Genomic DNA, 20,321 nt, shown 5'->3' on the forward strand with positions numbered 1-20,321 from the left:
CAGTGCTTAGGTACCATCGGAATCTGGTGCCCGATGGCCTGATTTTATACACACAAAAGCGTATAAAGGATTCCCAGGGAATAGCTAAAGAACTGAAGCAAAAGAGCCTTCAAAACAAATTCCCTTAAAAATCGGAGCATGTTCAAAAAGCTTAAAAATCGCATGTTTAAGCGCCCGCGTTCTGTAGGCAGGGCTAGGGAGAAGAGCCTTTTAAATTGCTCCTCCTACAACTGGTTCATTGACTGCCCTGCTGATTGCAAGACTGTCAGTTAGACACAGTCTCTGGATCTCCTGCTGGAGAACCCTATTCCTTTGTCGTAGCCAGGACAGGCTGAGCGCCAGTGTTGCTCTGTGGGCACTGGGAGGGAAGACAGGCTGTGATAATTGTCTAGTAGCAGCTGCTCCTTGGAGAGTCCCAAGGAGGCGTTAGTGACCACCCCAGAGAGAGAGAGGCGGGGAGTGATCAGCTGAGCTGGCCCAGCAGTGCAGGAGTTTAAGGGAGGGATGCCAAGGGGTCACTTTGTGTGGGGCCAGTTGTGTGTGCGGCAGGGAGGGCCCCAAGCAAAGACAAGACACAGAGGTGGTGCACGAAGTCACAAACGGCGTATTAACCTGTTGGGGGTTTGTTTCTCGAGCGGGTTGGTATGGTACCTGGATTTGCTGAACCATGTTTCGCAGCTGCACCAAGAACTCTTTGGCTTCCTTGGCTCTGTCTGACAATCCATTCAGCGCCTGGGAGAGCTGGCTCTGCAGACAGAGAGAAATACAAAGCAGGTTAGCAATCCACAGGGAACACAGCTGGGGGGGATGATGGGACGGCATTAATTCACACCAAGAAAGATGAATTCAGGCCTCATGCATTAAGTGGAGGAAGCACTGCCTAGTGGCTGGCCTGGAGTTCAGTGTCCGAGCGCAGCTCTACCCTCTTTAGCTCTATAACCTTGGGCAAATCACTGGCATTAGCCCCGTGCTTCAGTTTCCCCAAAGGTAAATAGTGAGAGGAAGGATGGGCCAGTGTTTAGGGCACTAGCATGGGACTTGGGAGACCAAGACTCAGTTCCTAGCTTCCCCCCGTTAGATTTTCCCATGCGACTTTGGCCAAGTCTATATAAATAGGGCTCGTCTATATAAAATACTTGGTTTGCGGCAAGCTAAATTGTGAATCTATCCCGCACTAGCCTGCCATGGACGAAGTGTCCATCTGGACCCTGCTAATGCACACTAACAGCTCGTTAGTGCACTTTAATCAACTCCAGTTTTGCAGCGGAGTCAATCAAAGATGAACGTGTGGGTGTGGTGGGTCCCATTGTGCTCTAAATCCTTGTGGTAGTTTATCAGCTTAGGACAGGAAATCGAACGTATCAGTGGCACTGAACTCTCAAAAGGTGATCTTTCGGCTGGCAAAGTGAATCTCTTTTAAACGACCTTGCAGTGGTTTCTGTGTTCCCATAGCAGATAATATCCCCTACCTGCACTGTTAATTTGATTTTCCTAGATTATTTATACAGTCCCCATCGCTGCAGTACCTGAGCACCTTCAATTAATGCGAGTCAGAAAAATGTCAGCTGAACAGTTTTCCATAGGAAAATGCTGTTCGGCCAACACTGAAATGTTTTTGCAGGAACGTGGCGATTTTGATGGAATTTTTGATGAAAAAATGTAGAAATTATTTGAAATTGAAATGGTATATTTTGTTTTGACCGTCTCATTTCATGCAAACTACTGAATTAATTAGTTAATTTATTATATTACATTACATTACATTATCACTTCACTTCTTGAATCCTTTTCCCGTTTACACAGGGTCGGAGGTGTCCACGATTCTTTGCCACTCCTTCCAGTCCATGGCACGGGTTTGTAGGTCTCGAAGTTCCAGTCCTTTCCAACCTTGTCTAGGCAGTGTCTTTCCATCATATCCTCGATCTTCCACATCCTTTCTTGTTGTCCTCTTCTTCCCATATTTTATCTGATGGTCGTTCTTCTCCCATTTTTGTCACATGTCCCGCACACCTCTCCAGCCTATATATCACTGAGAGTCCCAAGTTCATCTTCCCTCTAATTTCTTCTATGCGCACTTCGACTACACTCCACTTGCCTGGCATTCATTATCGTTCATCGTATAACATTCTAGTAAGTTAATGTTTTCACGTTCTCAAAACAAAACCTTTCAATAAGGTTGTTTCAGTGTTTCTGGATCAATTATTTTTGGAACTTCAGTCCTGTGGAAAACTTTGAAATTGGAACTTTTCACCCCGATGCAGGAGAAAAACAAATTTCAAAATGTTGGAATTTCCCACAGGCTGGACTTTCCCCCAGGTTCTGCAAGCAGCTCCATGCATCATCTTTACATATTTATCCTCACAACACCCCTGAGAGGCCAGGCAGTGCTATTACACCCATCTTACAGAGGGGAACTGAAGCACAGAGAGACTAAGTAACTTGCCCAAGATCACATAGGAAATCTGTGGCACAGCAAGGAACTGAATGCAGCTCTCTGGGGTCCCGGGTCAGCACCCTATCCCTTCCAACACTAAGGTCACTTATACTGCATCAGTCTCAAAACTGCATTTTCTCAGACGTGTTCTTTTGTTTGAAACACGCATTGGTTGAACTATTCCTGCAAACAGTGCCTGAGAGCAGTTTCTTGCAAGTTTCCCATTATTTAAACTAGACGGGTTCTGATTGGAGGCATAAGTGGCGTGGACTGTTTCTGCCCATGCACTGGAAGGGCGCAGCACGAATTCTCACGATTACAAATTGAACATCCGCTTTCTAGAATACTCCATCATATTGGCCAAAAATCTGCTGTTTCTAGGAACATCTCCGTAGGCAAAGGTATTTGCTGCTAGAATATTTGTGGAAAGCGACAGCCAACGCGGCACAAACACAGCCCATGAAAACTCATTTCGAAATCTCAGCTTGTATTTGCAGAACTTCTATTGCAGTACCAACCAATATCCAATGACCTCCCTCCTACCCCCGGGATGATGAGGCAGAGTGGTCCAGAGGGAGATCCGTGTTTGAGTTCGAATTAGAAGCCAGTCCCAGGTTCAGACTGCTGGAAACAAGGCTCTCCCGCAGTGCAAACAATCCTCTGCACACCAGCATTTTCTTAAGCACCCTTTGGGTGCCTCTCTGGAGACACAACATTGACTTTGGCAGCCAGGGATTGCACCTCGCCCCTGAAATCAGGCCGTGCGTGTCTCAAGACAGGCACGCAAAATCAGCAGCTCCTGGTGAACATGATTTTTTTTGTAGAAGCAGGCCTGGGATAGGAAGGTCAACCCCAGATTTCAGCACTCCTTCCCCCCCTGCATATTTCCGGGTCTCCCGTTTCAGGGCTTTTGCTTTGGGCTTGTCTCCAAAACAGTTTTGCAAAATGTAATTGGCAGAAAAATATTTGATTAGTAAAATGCATTTCTCCGTCATTATTTGTATTGTGTTATGCTCGTGCCTAGAGGCCCCGATCTGGACTCCACTGCACAGGGCGCTGTACATGCATACAGGTACAGTCCCCATCTCCAGGCTCCAAGAGTTTACAGTCTGAACAGGCAAGAGGAGACACAGTAGAGGAATTTGCCCAGGGTTATCCAGCAAGTCAGTGGCAGAGCTGGGAAGAGAACCCAGGTCTGTAGAATCCCAGATCCATGCTGAAGCTACTGTCCTATCTTATTTAATGTCAGCCCCCCTGCAGAACTACCAAGTGAAACTGTTTTAAAAGGGGTTGGCAGCGACAATGACTGCACAGCAAGTGTGCAGAGGGACTGCTCCTTCCTGCCTTTTAGACCTCATTAGAGCAAAGCTTCATTTGTCGGCGTGGCTGGTGGCCTGCCTGATTCCTGGCAAGGCTGGCTCTCAGCAAAATGGAATTACGGCTGCAAAATTGCTCACTCCCATGACTACATCCTTGCAATCAATTGCTCCTGCATTATGCAAAAGGGGAGCTGGCAAGATGATGCACAGCAGTGCTGATGCCTGGGCATCATCTGCATAAGCAAATGCGGCTGAATGGCAGCACATGAGGATTTATCCCAGGGAATCACAGGCAAATGGACAGCAGCAGAGCAGAGGGAAGCATAAGGGGCAGTAAATCCATTTGCTGTAGCTTTTTTCCCTTTCTCAGGCCCCAAGAACTGTCCCTGTTTATCTACTTCAGTGACTCAACAAAGCTCTGCAGAGAGCAGTGGCTCAAGCTGGGAGGCAGGGCAGGGGGTATTCTTTTATTTGTGGAGACCGAGCCGGAAAGCAGTAAAAATCCTGGGAACGAGGTTTTGTCACAAAATGTAGCTGCACAAATCAGTCCCAGTAGTTCTGTTTGCCTTTGCTCTGAGTTAACAACAGTTTCACTGAGCAGCAAGGCAACCCAGAGATGATTGCTTGTTGCTTTAGTTTTGCAACACACTTGATTCTCTCTCGCCTTTGAACCGTGTTGGAGATTTTCATCACATACCCCAGTAAAATCACGAGCAGCCTGCCGGAGCCAGGGGTATGGAATGCTTTTCTCCCCCCAGCCAGGCGTTAGCCTGTCTCTCCACGTATAAGATGGCAGAGGTACAATTCAAACAGCTGCCTCTTGAAGTTTTGGACAGGAATGAGTCAAATTTCTTTGCTGTTTATTCTGCAATTCCAGCAAATTATCTGCAGAGAAGTTTTTTTTTTTTGCAGCAGTCCCTCAAGATGCAAGCGAGATGCAAAGGCAAATGCTGCAGCTACTGAGCCAGTGACAGGCATCTAAACTCAAGTTGTGCTCTGCCTGCTGCATGTTCTGAATTGCCAATTTCAGCCTCCCCGTGCTTTTGCATGACACTCTTGTAGGCCTCTCTCCAGCGGTACTGATTTCAAGACACTATTTTTCCACCTCTGCATCTTACAACAAATCTCTGCTCACAACAGGCATGCAAGGAAAAAGGGAAGAAGAGCTATTGACTGCCAGCGCAGGAAGGGACACAAGGTCACAGTGTGTAGTGCCTGGCAACACCGCCTAAAATTAAAAAAAAAAAGGATTTGGTATCAAAGAGATTAGAAAGTAAACCAATGGGAGCAGTTTAATGGACCAGAAAACGACTTTACTGCTGCTTTCACAGGAAGCTATAATACAACCTCCTTGATTTCTGCATTTCCTATGTCATTTATTGTAGCAGAGTCATTAGGACGCGGAGCTAATTGGCAAATGCATCTCTAATAAAAACAGCCTTGCTCAGTCAGCCCTCTACCCCTCCCCCCATGGCATCCCCAGGCACAACATCCATCGGATAAAGGGGATGCTGTTGAAACCCATATCCCAGAGGGCAGCAGGGGCTGATTTGTAGAGCCTTGGGCAGATACAAAATTTGTATCCACATCTGATCCGTGATCCGCAAACATGGTCTGCAGATATCTGCATCTGTGGACATAAAGCGGATATCTGCAGATCTGCAGGGCTCTACAGATTTGGATCTCCCTTACGCTGGTGTAAATCAGGAGAGCACAGTGGAGAAACACTGATGTAAAAGAGGTGTGGAATCAGAATCAGGTCCTACAGAGTTGACCCCTGGTGAGCTCAGTGTAACTGGACTAGCACTGTGGTGGGCCAAAGTGTCTGCAGGTGTAAACTGGTGCAGTTCCATTGCAGGCACTGATGCTGCACCTATTTACACCAGGAGAGCATCTGACGCTCTATTTTTTAGTATCTAGGTCTGAGAATCCCATCACAGTGGATAAAAGTCTTGACTTAGCGATGCAATGACGACCCGTTCTGAGGAGCAGAGCCGGGTCAGACGAGATAAGGACCATGGAGGGAAGTCGGGGTCGGGGGGCATCCCTGCATCGGCTTCCTCTGCATCCATATAAAATCCCTGCTTATCATCCTCACCCAAGTTGCAGCCTTTGACAGTTTCCATCTCTGCCTCCATCTCCTCCTCCTCCCGTTCCTCTCTGCTAATCACACAGCTAGACAGGATCAACTCTGGATTTAACCCCTCCGGGTCAAAGCCATTAGCCTGGGTTTATCCTGGTATCAAAGAGATCAGAATTTGTCCGCCCTCCCATGCATAGCCTTGGTGCCCTCTTTCACCTGTCCCAAGTGCCTGGAACGGCGCCTGTATTCAGAGCCCTCTGGGTCCTCCTTTAGCTCCCTCCTTAAAACCCCTGTCTGGTGGAGCCATCTTCATACACCAACCTCTTCCCCCGCTGCCCCACACCTTTGCACAGGTGGAAATGGTGGCCCGGGCTGGACAGCAGGGGTTACGGCATTACCTGGTTAGCGAAGACCCAGCTGGAGAATTTAGCTTTATAATTCAAGTCAAGTATTTCTGGCTGCTCTGGGGCGGCACCTCTCCCAGTGCTGCTCACGAGGACTGGGTCTTCGAGGTGGACTGCAAAGCAAAATCACGGCGCTTGTGCTTTTCACCGCTCCTTTATAAGGACAGTGCGATGTTAGAAGCTTGGTCCTGTTTTTTTCTCATAGGCATTTCAGGGCCTGGCTGCCCTCTTTTCCGTGGAGGACTCTGGCAGTCTTTTGGTGACTGGGAGCCAGCTGAAACCCGAGAGGGAGAAACGGGCTATGGAACACACGCAGTGCCCCTTTCTCCTCTCGGCTGGGAACCCGGAGAGGCGCAGCTCACGTGCCGGCATCCTGTGGCGTCCATGTCACACTCCCAGCCCTCAAAGGGGTTGCCAAGTTTGTCCAGAAATAAAGGAAACTCTGGGTAGTCTTTCACGTTGTGTGTGTGCAGCACGGAGCCCAGCGTGGGGCTAGTATCACGTTTATTGTCGCTCCTTCCCGCTTCTAACGCCAAGAACAAGCCGGGGCAAATCGTGTACACAACATCTTTATGCACCGTGAAGCGGCAGCCTAGGAACTAAACTGAACGTCCTGTTTGCTTTGCTGTTCACCTGCAGCGGTCCCCAGATCCTTTGCCACTGCAGAGGCTTCCCAGGAGTCGGAAAGCCCTGTCTTCAGCGCCGCGATCTTACTTTCATAGCTAGCCCTCAGACCAGCGCTGGAACGAAACACGCGCCGCACGCCGCGGCTACGGGCTGGCAAGCGCAGGACTTGGCTTCGGCTTCCCATCAACTCTCTCTCAGCGCCAGGTCCCCTTCCCTCCCGGATTCGGCTCTGCCAGCCCCCGGAGCTCCCTTAGCTTCCAGAGGTAGGCGAGAGCCATTTCCATAATCAACGCCAGGCACCGTTAAGAAATGATCCGCACTGCGCAGGCCAGGTGGCTCTGTATAACCTGGCAATAGCCTGGATTCGATCACTTATTCTTCCTGCTGACACGCGCTTGGGTTTGTCTTTACGCAGCTAGTCCCACCTGACGGTCTGGAGCCGATGCTGTAACCTGTGGGCCCATTACTGGGCACCTTCCCCACACTCAGGCCGAGGTGGGGGGCAGGGACCCAGCCAGTTCAGTGCCCTGTCAGTAGAAGGCTCCATAATCCCCCAGAGGGTCTGTGCGGGGTGGGAGCAGCCTGGCAGCTGGCTGTAGGGAAAAGGGTGGATGGCAGGCGGCTGAGAGGTGGACCAGGATGCATGACAGCAAAAATGCAGAGGGCCCGGGCCCTACGCTGAGACTGTTTCCTTTCTAGCTCCCTGCTGCCTCTCCCCAGGGGCTGGTTTAGGAGCCGCGGGGCTGGGGGTTTTGAAGATGTCTTTGTGCCTAGGGAACGGGCACCCTGCATTTTGAAAGCCCTGGCGAAGCCTCCTCTGTTCTCTCTGTAAAGGTGTGAGTGCTGGGGTCTGCAGAGCCCAGTGCCTGGACAACCTACGCCGCTGGCCTCCAAAGCCACGGCACCCGGGCACTCTCCCAGACGTCGAGAGGGCCCTGTTGGACACCAGCGCTCTGCAGGGGGGTGGCTCACAATATGGTCCCAGCTGTGGCCGCAGAATCGGAGTGTGCCCCTCCAGCCCAGCAGGGCTGAAGGATCAGCTGAGTGAGGCTGACGGAGTACAACGGTGATGCTGAAAACCCCTCCTGGTGAGAACGTTTGTCTCCTACCCTTCTCAGCAGGACCAGAGACATGTTCAGCATGAAGATTTCCGGCAGATATCTGTACAATCCACAACAATTAGCTACCAAAGACCTGGCTGACTATCCTGGCATACTCAGCTGCGAATGCCCTTTGCACTGTACCCACAAAGACAACGTCTGACTCAAAGAAACTTACAGCAAGACAGTCACCTGTCTGGAGACTAAAAACTCCAAGTCATCCTGTTTGCTCCATCAAGCAACGTTAATTAATGCAAAATTACAATGCGGAAATGCATGTGGGGGACTTGAACGAATGCTCAACATCTTCATGAAGGTTAGTGCAACAACACGGACTACAATCTGAATTCACAATGGCAGGACACAGGGAAACAACAGCTTATTCGTTTTTTAATGTGGCAGCAGGCGCCGCCACAGTGTGGAGTGAAATGGTCGCTCGGATCTGTAAACCCAGCCTGCCAGTGCATTTCCGAAGGACCTCTGCCCTCGGATGAAACCCTAACTTCACTGCAGGCTTTCGCGTCTGAGGATTTAAAGAGTCAGGCACATGAAACAGAAGCGCAGATTTTACATGAGAAAATAACCCAGCAAGCTGCACTGGTGTGTGCGTATTTAGTGCACAGAAAAGACACCGCCAGCCCCTCCGGCCTCTGTTTGTCCACAGTATGGGCATGAACTGGGGGAGGAAGTTGTGATGGGGTGTGTACCTCCACGCTGTCATAGAATGAGTTCACTGGTGCCAAGCCACAAGCAGTGCTGCTGCTGGCACCTGACTAATGGACCAAGCCCAGTGTAGGATTAGGCCCAGCTGGGAAGGAGCTGAGTGGCTGAATTAAGGTAGGACTTCAAGGCAGAAGAAGAGAGGCAGGAGACCCTACGGGAGGGTCAGCTCTGAGGTCCTCTCCTGAGATGAGAGATCTGGCAAAGGGACCAGGGAGACAGTGGGAAGCTACAGGGCAGAGCAAGCTCCTGTGGTGCACCTGGACAAAATGAAGGTGGGCTGTTTTTCTAAGAGCTCTGCCTTAGGAGTTATTTGGGGGCAGTTCTCTGGCCTGCGTCATACAGGAGGTCAGACTGGTCCGGTCTGGACTGGGAATCCATGAAAAGGGCCGGACCCCAGCGAGGCAGCCCCAGGGGTCGGGGCTCTGGAGGAAAGAGGCAGGACACACAAAAAGCCTTGGAGGAGGCAGACAGCAGCCGGGTCTGCAAGGAGAAAGCAGGTCTGGGAGGTGGCGTTTGGTACAAGAGCTGAATCGAGCCCGGGAAGGGGCGAAGAGTCTGCTGAGAAGTGAGCCCAGGACGGGGCTGAGGAAAAGGGCCTGGAGACGGGCCGAGGTAGGGGGTGATGCAGGGAGGAAGAAAGGGGCCTGCGGGGGCAGACCGTAGCTCCCTGGGCTGGAACCCGGCGGGACGGCCTGGGCTCCCCGACCAGCCACCGACGAACGGGGTGGGAAGGGCCCCCGATACACGGCGTGTAAGGACCATTGGCCCTAGAGATGGGCCGAAGACCGGATGTGAGGTTGTCGGATTGTTTGCTGGGACTCTCGCTTGCCCCGGAAGGTGGGAGGGGCTGTCGGCCAGCGGCACCAGAGGAAGACAGCCTGCAATGCCGTGCTCAGCCACAAGGGGACGTGCCAACTGGTGAGTCACTCTTCTACAGAAGGTGTGCGTGTGTGAAGGGGAATCCAAGTGACGAATATTTAGAAGGACCAATGAAGGGGGAGGGTGGGGATGGGTAGGGAGGCGTCAGACCTGATGGCGAGGGTGGGGAGGCATGAACGAGGCTGATGCCGGAGAAGTGGGAGCACTGCTTAGCGATCAGGCTGGCAGAAAAGATGTTTAGGCCGAACTTCACCTTAACTCTGCCCTGTGACTCTAGTGATCGTCCCACGGCGTTTGTGGTGAGCTCGTTTTTCGGCTGATTTCGCTCTCCGGGACAACTCCTCGGTTGGTGTCGATCGGCGTAGTTCCACTGATAGCAGTGGGACTGGTCGGGCACTTAAAGTGAAGCATGCGCTTAAGTGCTTTGCGGTGCGCTCGGCCCTGTGGCAGCTCTGAAGTGGGACATCAGTGGTGCGCGGGTCCCTTGCGTGGACTCTCTACACAGGGTGAACGTTGCCCTGCCGGAAGCCTTGGAGTCTCAGTTCGGTTCTGAGAGTCTGGGCTCTCCGGCAAAGAACAGGGAGTGATCAGAAGCAAAGATTCATCCAGAGCGAACACGAGCGGGTGAGTGAACACAATTCAAATGCTGCAAAGCCCTGCTCCTTTTTGGCCTGAAAACCAAAGGCAGCAGCTCCTCTTTGCAAGCCAGCCGCCCCTTTTACTGACAGCTCCTCTCCGTGTGCTGAGAAGAGGCGTGTGGCGCTCGCATTAGCGGGAAGGGGAGTTATGCATTTAAATCCCCATTCCCACAGCACTGAGCTGGGAATACATCCCGGTCTGTGCCCTTTGTAATAGCTTTGTAACCCTGCTTTTCAGCAAGGGCTTACAATGGGAGTTTTGTCTGTCTCCGATTTTTCTGTCATCCCAGAGCGCGAATGAATGCACTCCAATACTGAGACACAGAAAGCTTGTGTCCCAGGGGGTTGGCTAGGGGAGACATCCTGGCACCCTGTGACCCTGCTAGGGCGAAGGGACGGTGCTGGGGGTTTCCAGCCAGGAAGATGTGTGTTTTTCCCTTATTCAGCAGAAGTCCAGAAAAGCTGCATTTCAAACTCTGCATTATCTCACAGGCAGATGAGGTCTGGTTCTCCCCCTCCCCCCGTTCTCCAGTTTCACACCAGGGTAGCCCAGTTGGCGTCGACGGAGTTCTTCCAGATTTATGCTGGAGTAAGTGAGAGGAGAAGGAATCCTATTGTAAAATTCATTCAGTCTCACTTGACTTTGAATGAGAAAACTTGAGTGAAGGTCTCATTTCTGCTAGGAGCTCTGATAGCCTGATCTGTAATGTGTCCAGCCGGTGCCAGGGGAAGGGTGTGGAACTGGTATAGCTGGCGCTGCAGTGACAGGAAGTAGATGCAGCTCTTAGGATAGTCACTGCGCCAGAAATTCCTTCGTCTGTTCCAGAGCTGGACAATGCAAACAGGCCTGGCAGTGATCTCAGCTGATGTTCAAACTACCCCGTCGGCGAGCTACATGTCAGTGACCAGGAGAATGGAAAGGATAGGAAGAGGATTTCTTTCTAGGAAGAACCCCAACGTCATGTGTGCAAGAGCTGGGTGTATAATAGCATGGGTCCAAGCCGTAGCAAACTACTGTACGAAGCTGCATGTAACCAGAGCCCCTCTGCCGGGAGAGAGCCTGGAATACGTCTTGTTCATTTGGACTTTCCTTTGCTGCTACAACAGAAACGTCAACGTGCCAAACACTAGAAAAGAAAAAACCCTGATTCTCTGGCCAAAGCAGCCTTCCTTGAGGCCTTGTTTACACACCTGAATTGTACTGGTTGAACAAATAGTTTTGAAACCAATTTAAACTGGCACAATCTTCCTCTGTGTGGACGCTCTTAAATCGGTTTCCAACTGGTTTATATTGATTCGTCTTAATTTAGATTAAAGAATCGTTTCGGTTAAACTGGTAGAACTTTCACATGCTCTGGAAGTTCTTGGTGTGCTGGTCCTTACTGGGGTGTTTTTACCACTTCCGGGGCACCATGCCTCTAAGGCAATGGCAGCACCATCCTGTCGGAGAACATGAAAAGAGCAAATATTTGGGAAAGGCACCTGACATAATGCTCAGCAGTGAAAGGCAAGCTGGTGGGATCCATCTGGACCCACAGACAAAAAGTCAGGAGGCCCCTAGTCTCAGAGCACAAGGAGAAGGGGATGTTCCTTGGAAATCAAAGACGGCCAATTCAAAACAGAGCAAAGGACATATTTTTTCACTCAACGCACACTTAGACTGTGGAACTCATTGCCACAGATAATTGTTGAGGTCAAGAATGTAGCAAGATTCAAAAAAAGAGATCAGAGGTTTATGTGAATATCCAGAGTTAATGTCAGCATACATTTTGGAAGAGATATTAAAACTCATATGCCAGAGTTTGCCAATCTCTAACTACTAGGAATTATGGGGAGATCTGAGATGGAGGGCGGATTACCCCTCATCTGCCGACTGTGGGGTTCTTGCACCTTCCTCTGAAGCATCTTGTACCGTTGGCCATTGTTGGAAATAGGACACTGGAGTAGAAGGACGTTGGCTGTGATAGAGTCTGGCAATTCAGATGTTTCCTAACAAGCAGGTCTGATGAAAAACTACCTTGCTTGAGGCTTTAATTGGCTTTCACTAGCACACTGGAAGATTCAAATCGGACTGAGTGTGTACAGGAGACTGCAGATGTAAAAAAGGTCTGACTGGGTGAAAAGCCTACTCAGTGAACCAGCTGGAAGATGGCAACTGTGCCTGCTCACGTGCCCAGTAAACTGTTGACAAAGCTAACTGAACCGTCAAGAGAATGCACAGAGAAATCGGGCCCGTTTTGACTGAGGGCATCCAAAGTGTATCTCGTGTATCAGGTGATGCTGCGTATTTGAATCAGCATATTGTTGTCATGTTCTCTAATTACCAATGTAGATGGCACAGACCAAGCACGGTAACCCTGTAAATCTGGACAATTAATCAGAGCATTCCACCAGAAGCACAGACTAGTATTCCACAAGCAATCATCCCCTGGGTTAGTGACTGTAATACTGTCCTTTCTATTGTGATCTTAGCCAATTACATTTTTAAATTAAATGCATCAGTCACTATGGTAATGAAGGCAATAGTAGTAAACCTGTGTTGTAATGCATATTGCAATGTTCTCAGCCCCCTTGATGGATAGTTTTGAACTTGGTGGTTCCCGGGAGGATTTTAACTTCCATTCCCTTATTACTCAGTATCTCTAAGAAGATATTGAGAGAACTGGTGAGACAACACAAAATGCTGTGCTAAGAGTACACAAGACACCCCTCCTGAACCACCCCTCAGCCCTGTCAGTATCAGCACCTGGATGAAGGGCAGGAGAGATGCTGGCGGGATGAGCTTGGAAGAACTTGCCTCTTCTCCAACATCCCTCACCTCTGCGGGCATCTGCTCCCAGATTGTTACACGGGCTCACAGAGTCCTTTTAAACTCCTCAGCGCGGCTGGACGCCCAAATAGATACAGCAGCCAAAATCGTTCACTTCGGACTGTGACGACAGATTGATTGGTCTGCAGAGAAGATCGTGCCCCCTCCTAGTGGATCCAGGTCTGGCTAAGCAGGCTCGGTCACTAGGGCTGAGTCCTAGGAATGGAGCTGTACGTCCTGAAAAAGTGGCGTACAAAGGATCCAAAAGACAGCAGCGCATCTGTTTGTCAACACTGAAGGCCCGTGTGCTCTGCACTGACTGGCTACTGAATAAGGAGCCTGGTGTCTCTGTTTTGATATTCAATGAACTGGGATTGGCTCCAGCCACCTCTTCTTCTGCAACCACGACAACCAGGGCAGCTCCCTTCCACTACCAGAACAATGACGCCACCTTCCAGGAAGACGAGGCTTCCGAGTGCAGGAGCCAGAACTTCCACGGAAGTGCAACCTAGAGCCTGGAGCTCACGAGCCGGGATCTCTCCACGTGGAGAACTAAACGCAGAGCTTATTTCTTCAACGTAGCCTCCTCAATAAATTCCGCATGTGGGCCTCCCCCATCAAGTAACCAAGCTCTTTTTCCTATAGGCTGGGAAGGAAGAAGGCGAAAGAGGAAGATCAATTATTATGATGTCTATTTGTAAATACTTGGCACTCATGTATCACAGGGATGAAGCTCACAAAATTCTCTCTCGAGGTCAGGAGTCAGAGTGAATGTAGGTCCTGGACCAAAAAGGCTGGAAAACCATTGCTCTGAAAGAGTTGATCTTCTTGACCCAAGATCTAGCAGAGCCTCTCTGCCCTGATAAGCCATCTAGACAGTGCCAGGATTATTTTGTGCCAGAATCACTGCACTGTCCCTTGCACGGGATTTTCAGCTAGCTGTTTGCCGGTTGGATGATATTACTTTGGCCAGGGGTGTGTTTCTGAATGTTATAGGAATATCTGTGCCCCAGCAAACCTCAGTGGGGTGTGGGGCATAATTGAGTTCAGAGAAAACGAGGAGCAAAAGGGTTTGTAATCTTTGACCAGCTCTGCCAGTGATCTTGAATGTCTGAAGAGCTATAAGGGAGGCTGGGGCTGATGTCATGCACTGTGTTCTTTTTAAAGCCGGAGATCTACATCCTTCCACTCTTGCTTCAAGGTTACTGTGTGTGACGGCCGAATAATTAGAATGGGGTATTTAATTAAAAAATAAATAGCAAAAGTTAATGAAGCTAAACTGCTATTAACTGGCTTTCTGGTCTAAAACGGAGGGTTTGAGTTGAGGACTAAAAGCTTCCCAGCAAGCTCCACGACTGCACCCTTTTTGTAACTTGCCTCGCTTGATCTGACGGGGGATTTGAACACAGGACCCCCACGTGCTAAAAACACAAGCTGCTGCCACTTGCACTAAAGCCATGAGCACTGTAACTAGGCGTTTGGGTGTGTCCTGCCAGGCTGAATATACAAATTCATAGTTACAGAGCTTGTGGCTTTAGCGCAAGTGGCAGAGGCTTGTGGCTTTAGCACTTGAAGGTCCTAGGTTACATGACAGAGACCCACACTCTCTTAGCGAGGGCTACATCATCATTTCTTGTAGGAGACAACCATCATACAATCACTTACGGCGGTGCCAGCCCTTTGGTGCAATCAAGACTCGGGGCTGGTCGACACGACAAAGATAGGTCGACGGCAGGCAGCTTACGTCGACCTCTCTCTGTGAGTGTCTACACTACCGGGTTGTTCCCACTCCTGTAAGTCCCACACTACACTGACCTATCACTCCACCTCCACAGGAGGTGTAGCGCTTAGGTCAACGTAGCTAGGGTGACGCACGTCGCCTGTCTGCACCATGAGGATCTCTCAGCTGTGAGCTGGCCACTTACAGCGGTGCAAGATCTCCTGGTGAGGACAGGAATCTCCGGCACAAAGAGGGTAGTGTGGATATGAAAAACCACCGTAATTACTGCGGTGGCTGTATGTTGACCTAACACAGGTTGACTTAATTGTGTAGCGTAGACAAGGCCTCGTTTTCAAGTGGTAGTTTCTACCACACATTCAAGGACACAACATGATAACTCAGAGGTTTCCCAGGGTCCTGACCTGGAACAGGTCAAAACTTGGCCGTTTCCTCTGAGCTTTTATCCTGCAATTTTTGGATTAGTTCACACCTGAAATGCAGGTTGGGTCTGCACAGCCAGGGAAATGGAACAACCACAAGAAAAGGGCTTGCACCAACTCCCCTTTCGCTCCCATATTATGCTGAGAGCTGTCTCCTGCAGTTCTCTGAAAGTTAGGAATGAATGGCTGAGGAGGAGGCCGAGTAATAAGCAAAGAAGGACTGAGATCATAACAGCTTTAATAGGAAAGGGGCTGGTTTAATTCATCTGTCAGTAGACTGTGGATGGCAATGCTTATGGGTGTCATAACTGCGCAGCTTCACTTCATGGCAGACAGGAAGGAGGGCGTTGGGGTTAGATCACTGCGCTGGGAACTGAGCAACTCCGCTACAGACTTGCTGTGTGACCTTGGGCCAGTTTCTTAATCTTTCTGCTCCTCATTTGTAAAGTGGGGAGAATACAATGTCCTTTGTCTGTGTGTGAAATCTTCGGGACAGGAACTATCTCTTACTGTGCGTGTGTGAGCCCAGCAGTGGGCCAGGTCTCAGACCAGTACACACTACTAATACTCTCCTTTTGCCCTGCAAGATCCCAACAATATATACTCCCTTATGCTAGCCTGGGGAGCAGCTCCTGGCTGTGACTGCCTTGTCACAGGGGCCAGGAGCAGGGAAGACAGCTCAGTCTCTGCGACGCTCTGCACTGAGCTACTGACCAAGAAAAACACCATTCATGGGTTTGGAAAAATGCAAGAGGCACCCCCACTCATCCACTCTTCAGACGGCTGGAGACAGCCCCAAACGCATAACAGGGTCTTTAAATGATCCCTGCTATTCCTCTATATGCTGGGCTAGATCCAAAGCGGGTGTCAGTGGCAATGCTCCATGGACTGTCACAACGCTACATCAAATTATGCCCTCTCAGGATCTGGCCCATTGCAAGGAGGTGAGGAACTCAAGCCGGCTAGGCAGGACAGCTTCCTATACTGCACCTCCCTGCCCTTTGCAGCTGGCTAGCCCGACAGGTCCAGGTCCAGGTCCAGCAGCAGAACCTCTGACTACACATTCCCCTTTCATGTAAGATTTGATGCTGGGAGCCTTCCCTGCTGCTCCTTCTGATTAATCCCCCAGCCTCTCTCATTCCCCCTACAACACCCCAGCTGCTCCGCTCCACTCCACTAGTCCTGGTCTCCTGAAGCACCACTTGCAATCCAGTCACAAGGCAGCCAGCTAATTGCATTCAGCGCACCCTCTAAAGACGACACGCTATTGATTCCAGAGCCTTGCCTCGGGAAGGTCATTTAAGAGAGGGGCTTTCGAGGCTGCTGACGAGGAAGACGAGGACGGGAAAGCCTTACGGCTCTGGGAGCCTCGTGGGCGGAGCTGGGCCAGGCCGAGGGCCCTGCTGTGAAACCTGGAGAGCTGTTTTGGAAAGCTGCATTCGCTGTCGGGCCCACCCAGCCCTCTGAGCAGCTGTCTGGAAATCGCTACAGCTCCAAGGAGCTGCTCAGAATCCACGTGCAGTGTCTGGAAAGGCCGCCGCCGACTCTGAGCCGTGCATCCGGCCCCGCAGGCTTAAGTGAAGCACAGACTTGGGGGAATGATGCTTTCTATTCCCTGTGCGCCTGCTACACGCAGTCCCTGTCCTTGTGGGTAATGACCTACGTCCTCTCCTCTCTGCACTACAGACGGGCCCACGCTGCAGTGTGTGGATTAGACCGCTCCCCAAATCTGGGGACGGTAGGGTCCCGGGTTTCTGGCACAGGCCCACCTTCGCTTTACACAGCTCGCTCTTCGGACGCTCTCTGTTTGGGGCAAAGCTCCTGACGGGAGAGCAGTGAAGAGCCAGTGGCAGAACGGAGGGTGTGCATTTGTCAGCCAACATACACCGGGGGGGGGGGGAAACTGAGGTAACACAGAGCCGTGAGGATTTGAACCCAGACCAGTGTGTGAACAGCAGGCAGCAAACGCAGCCCCTCCTGAATGGATTATGGGGGAGGGGAAGGAAAGCGGTGATCTATATACATGGCACTGGGATGGGCCCGATTCTCCTCTTCCACCCGCATCACCCCGGAGTAACGGCATGCACTGCGCTCCTCGTTTACACTGGGGTAAGTGAGAGGAAAGTGAGCCCCAAAACATTCATAAACTAGCAACCTGCCAAGGGAGATAGCCCAATTCCTGTGTGTTTCTCTCACAGCTGTGTGAGGGCAAGAGGCAGGCAGAGGTCCCCCAGCCAGACTGGGTTGGCAGAGCACTCTTCGCCGGTGTGTTAGTGCCCAGGAGTGGGCAGGCCTTTAGGTGGTGGTAGAGGGTCTCCAGCAAGCTCCAACGGTGGCAGACCACTACAGAGGGGAAGTCTGCTTCTCTTCTGTTCAAAGGCCCTGACTGAAACTCGCCCCAGAGAAGCGCAGTTGCTCCGGAGTCCATAGCAATGTCTGAGCAAAACCACAAGACGGTCGGTCTCCTGCCGAGTGGATCTGATCCCTGCTGTGCACGTTTTCATAGCTGATGGGCCAGGGATGAGTGTCACAGAGAAATACAGACACACTGCTGCAGACATGTGACATTGATGGGTAAATAGACGAGCTGCTGGGTGAATTGATTCTGTGTGCACAGATACAGGGGGGGACGGGGAGGGAAGGGATGTGTGGCTAGGCACAGATTTGATAGGTCCAGGCTCATGACATATTGCAGGGTTTTGTGGTGGCGGCAGGTAGCTTCTACAGCAGATGCGTCTATTAGCAAAGAGGAATGGGACTGATAGTTCTTTACTTTCACTCTCCACAGAAGGCATCATGCACAATTCTGGACGTTGCATGGCTTTGGTGTCCAGGAGGAGGACAGCGGCAGAGAAAGACGTACACTAGTTCTGGTGCACTTCTTGTCTCTAGTTTCGGATGCTGCAACACGCCAGGGCAGCTCTGGGCTGCACGGAGAGCTTGCTAATAAAACACGCTTGGCTATTTAGGGCAGGATCTTTGCACTTGCTTGAGAATCCCAAACTCCTGGGCAGGTTCACATGCCCCTTTTGTCTTAAGTGCCGCCTTGTGATTAACGTGTTCCCACAGTTGTGTGAACAGAAGGGTGCGTTCAGACCCCACTGTCTCCACAGGGTTTGTGATCCCCACAGTCTCCGCTACCTCTCAGCAGAACAGCATGATATATTTTTGCTTGAGTTTATTTTTGGGATAAAATATGGCATGGAATTCTTGTGCTCTGCTGTGATATTTAGACCGGTACGGAAGATGGCTTCTCTGTTCTTGTGACGTTTCTAATCAGATTTGTCTGGACTAACACTGGCCATGGATCCACAGGATCTGTGCTATGCCCAGCTTCTAAACAGTCCCTAGGAAGAGCCCTTCAGTGTGCCAGACCCCCAGACATCCCACTCTGCCTTAAGGGTAGGCCACGGGCCTCAACCCCTCCAAGACTGAGCCTCTGGGCTCCAGAGCGCCTTTTCACACCATGAGCGCTGCCCAGCGAGTCCAGCTAAGGCAAACTCCTGGTCAGCCACTGCTACACTCTTCAGAGACCAATGCACCCGAGCAAGTCCTTGCGGTGACACCAGGCAGCCCTTTCAAAACAGAGGAGGGTTTGTTAGCCAACGGGCAGCCCGTAAGCTAGCGCAGAGAAGCCAAGGTTAAGGTATTGCCCCATATTGCCCACGCCCGGGCAGTCGGCCGGGCAGCCAAGCTGCTGCGGAATCTTATCCTAAACCCTGGAATTTTCTGAAGTGCCCTACTTTGCTCTAGAGAGGAAAAACTGCTGGCTCTGTCCCCAAATACAAAACCCATGCAATCGGGCCCCCCCCCGCGCCCACTGCCGACACAATTCTGTCACGTCTGTCATTCGTCCTGGTTAGCATGATAACGAGGAGCCATGCGGAGGTCCTAATGCCACCTACAACTGCTCTCCCACAGTAACGAGGGGGGGGGGGGGGGGGATCTGTACAACCCTGAGCAGATTTGCTTTCCACTGGGGATCATTCCAGGCCTTTCTGAGAATTTCCATCTTCTCTTGGTCTCTCGGTAGCCCTTTGGACTTGCCTTGAATGCGCAAAGATCTGGGGCTGGACCCTCAACCGGTGTAAATCAGCACAGCTCCATTGATTGCAGCGGCGCTACACCGCTTTACACCAGCTGAGGATCTGACCATAAAGCAACGGTCAGCACCGCGCGGCTGGCTTATGCATTCCGCTCGGGAGAGGTGCAGCCCACTCTCAACTTCCAGCTCTGCACAAGGTGGAGCCTGTCTACCGCCCGAAGAGCTGCTGTTCTGCCTCCAACATCCGAAAGCAGAGCCTGGGCTTCCTTCTCCCACGTGATGCTGTTTCCTTCTGTCCTTGCGTGACCGGCAGGAGCTACATGCCACCACCAAGTCACACGCGCTGCGTTCTGCGCGGCGACACTCGCCGGTGTCAGAACGGAGCCAGCAGGTCCCTCTGCCAGGATAACGCCCTGTAACCACTTTGTGCGAGCCAAGTTATCTGCCTGCAGCCACCCCTCCAGCAGCGTAACGAGCATTCGCTTGGCTGTGCGGCTGGCTTGATCCAATGTACAAGGGGAGCTAAATGCCCAGCACTTGTTTTTGGCAGGGGAGCCCTGCGGCATGGTAGCTCATCTTCCTCCTGTTCCTCTCTCATACCCGCCACTATCTGCCAGCAACAGATTCAGCGTGACCGCAATGAAAAAGGCCGTCGTCTCGGCCGTCTAGACAGAACCATCAGCAATCCTGCTGCTAGACGCACAAAGGCAGAGGCTGCCGGCCAATCCTAACGCCCTCGTCAGTAACAACGGGAAGCGCAAGTCATCTCAGAGGTGGGCAGCCAGGGGCCATTCAAGTTCATGCATCCTGGTGCCACTGGCTGGCTCCTAGCTGCAACTGTGAGACAAACTGCATCTCAGCCAAAACCAGTGTCCCCTTATTGCCCCCAAAGAAATACACTGACACTGTCTGCGTCCCCCTGCCCAGGTAAGCTGCCCAAGAGTTCTTCAATGCTTGATCAAAGTCACCTTCCTCTTTACTGTACAGATAATGGAACTGCGATGTCTTCCCGGCCAGGATCATCTAGCAAGCACGGCGGTGACCAAGGTCTGCTGTTGTCCATTCAGGCCAGGTTAGGTTTGTGTAAACCAGGGGCTATC

The 20,321-nt window shown here is 51.2% G+C and overlaps 1 protein-coding gene across 1 annotated transcript in view; it reads right to left on the reverse strand.

The window, feature by feature from the left end:
* TRIM9 (tripartite motif containing 9) overlaps positions 1 to 20,321 on the reverse strand; it is a 120,106-nt gene that overhangs the window by 58,114 nt on the left and 41,671 nt on the right. Inside the window, exon 2 of the mRNA XM_067554761.1 lies at positions 652 to 747. Within this exon, the coding sequence (XP_067410862.1) occupies positions 652 to 747 (96 nt within the window). The remainder of the gene's footprint in view (positions 1 to 651; positions 748 to 20,321) is intronic.

Source organism: Emydura macquarii, unplaced genomic scaffold (genome assembly GCF_026122565.2).
Source record: "Emydura macquarii macquarii isolate MOO-44397 ecotype Brisbane River unplaced genomic scaffold, CSIRO-AGI_Emac_v2 contig_1551, whole genome shotgun sequence".
Lineage (NCBI taxonomy): Eukaryota > Metazoa > Chordata > Testudines > Chelidae > Emydura > Emydura macquarii.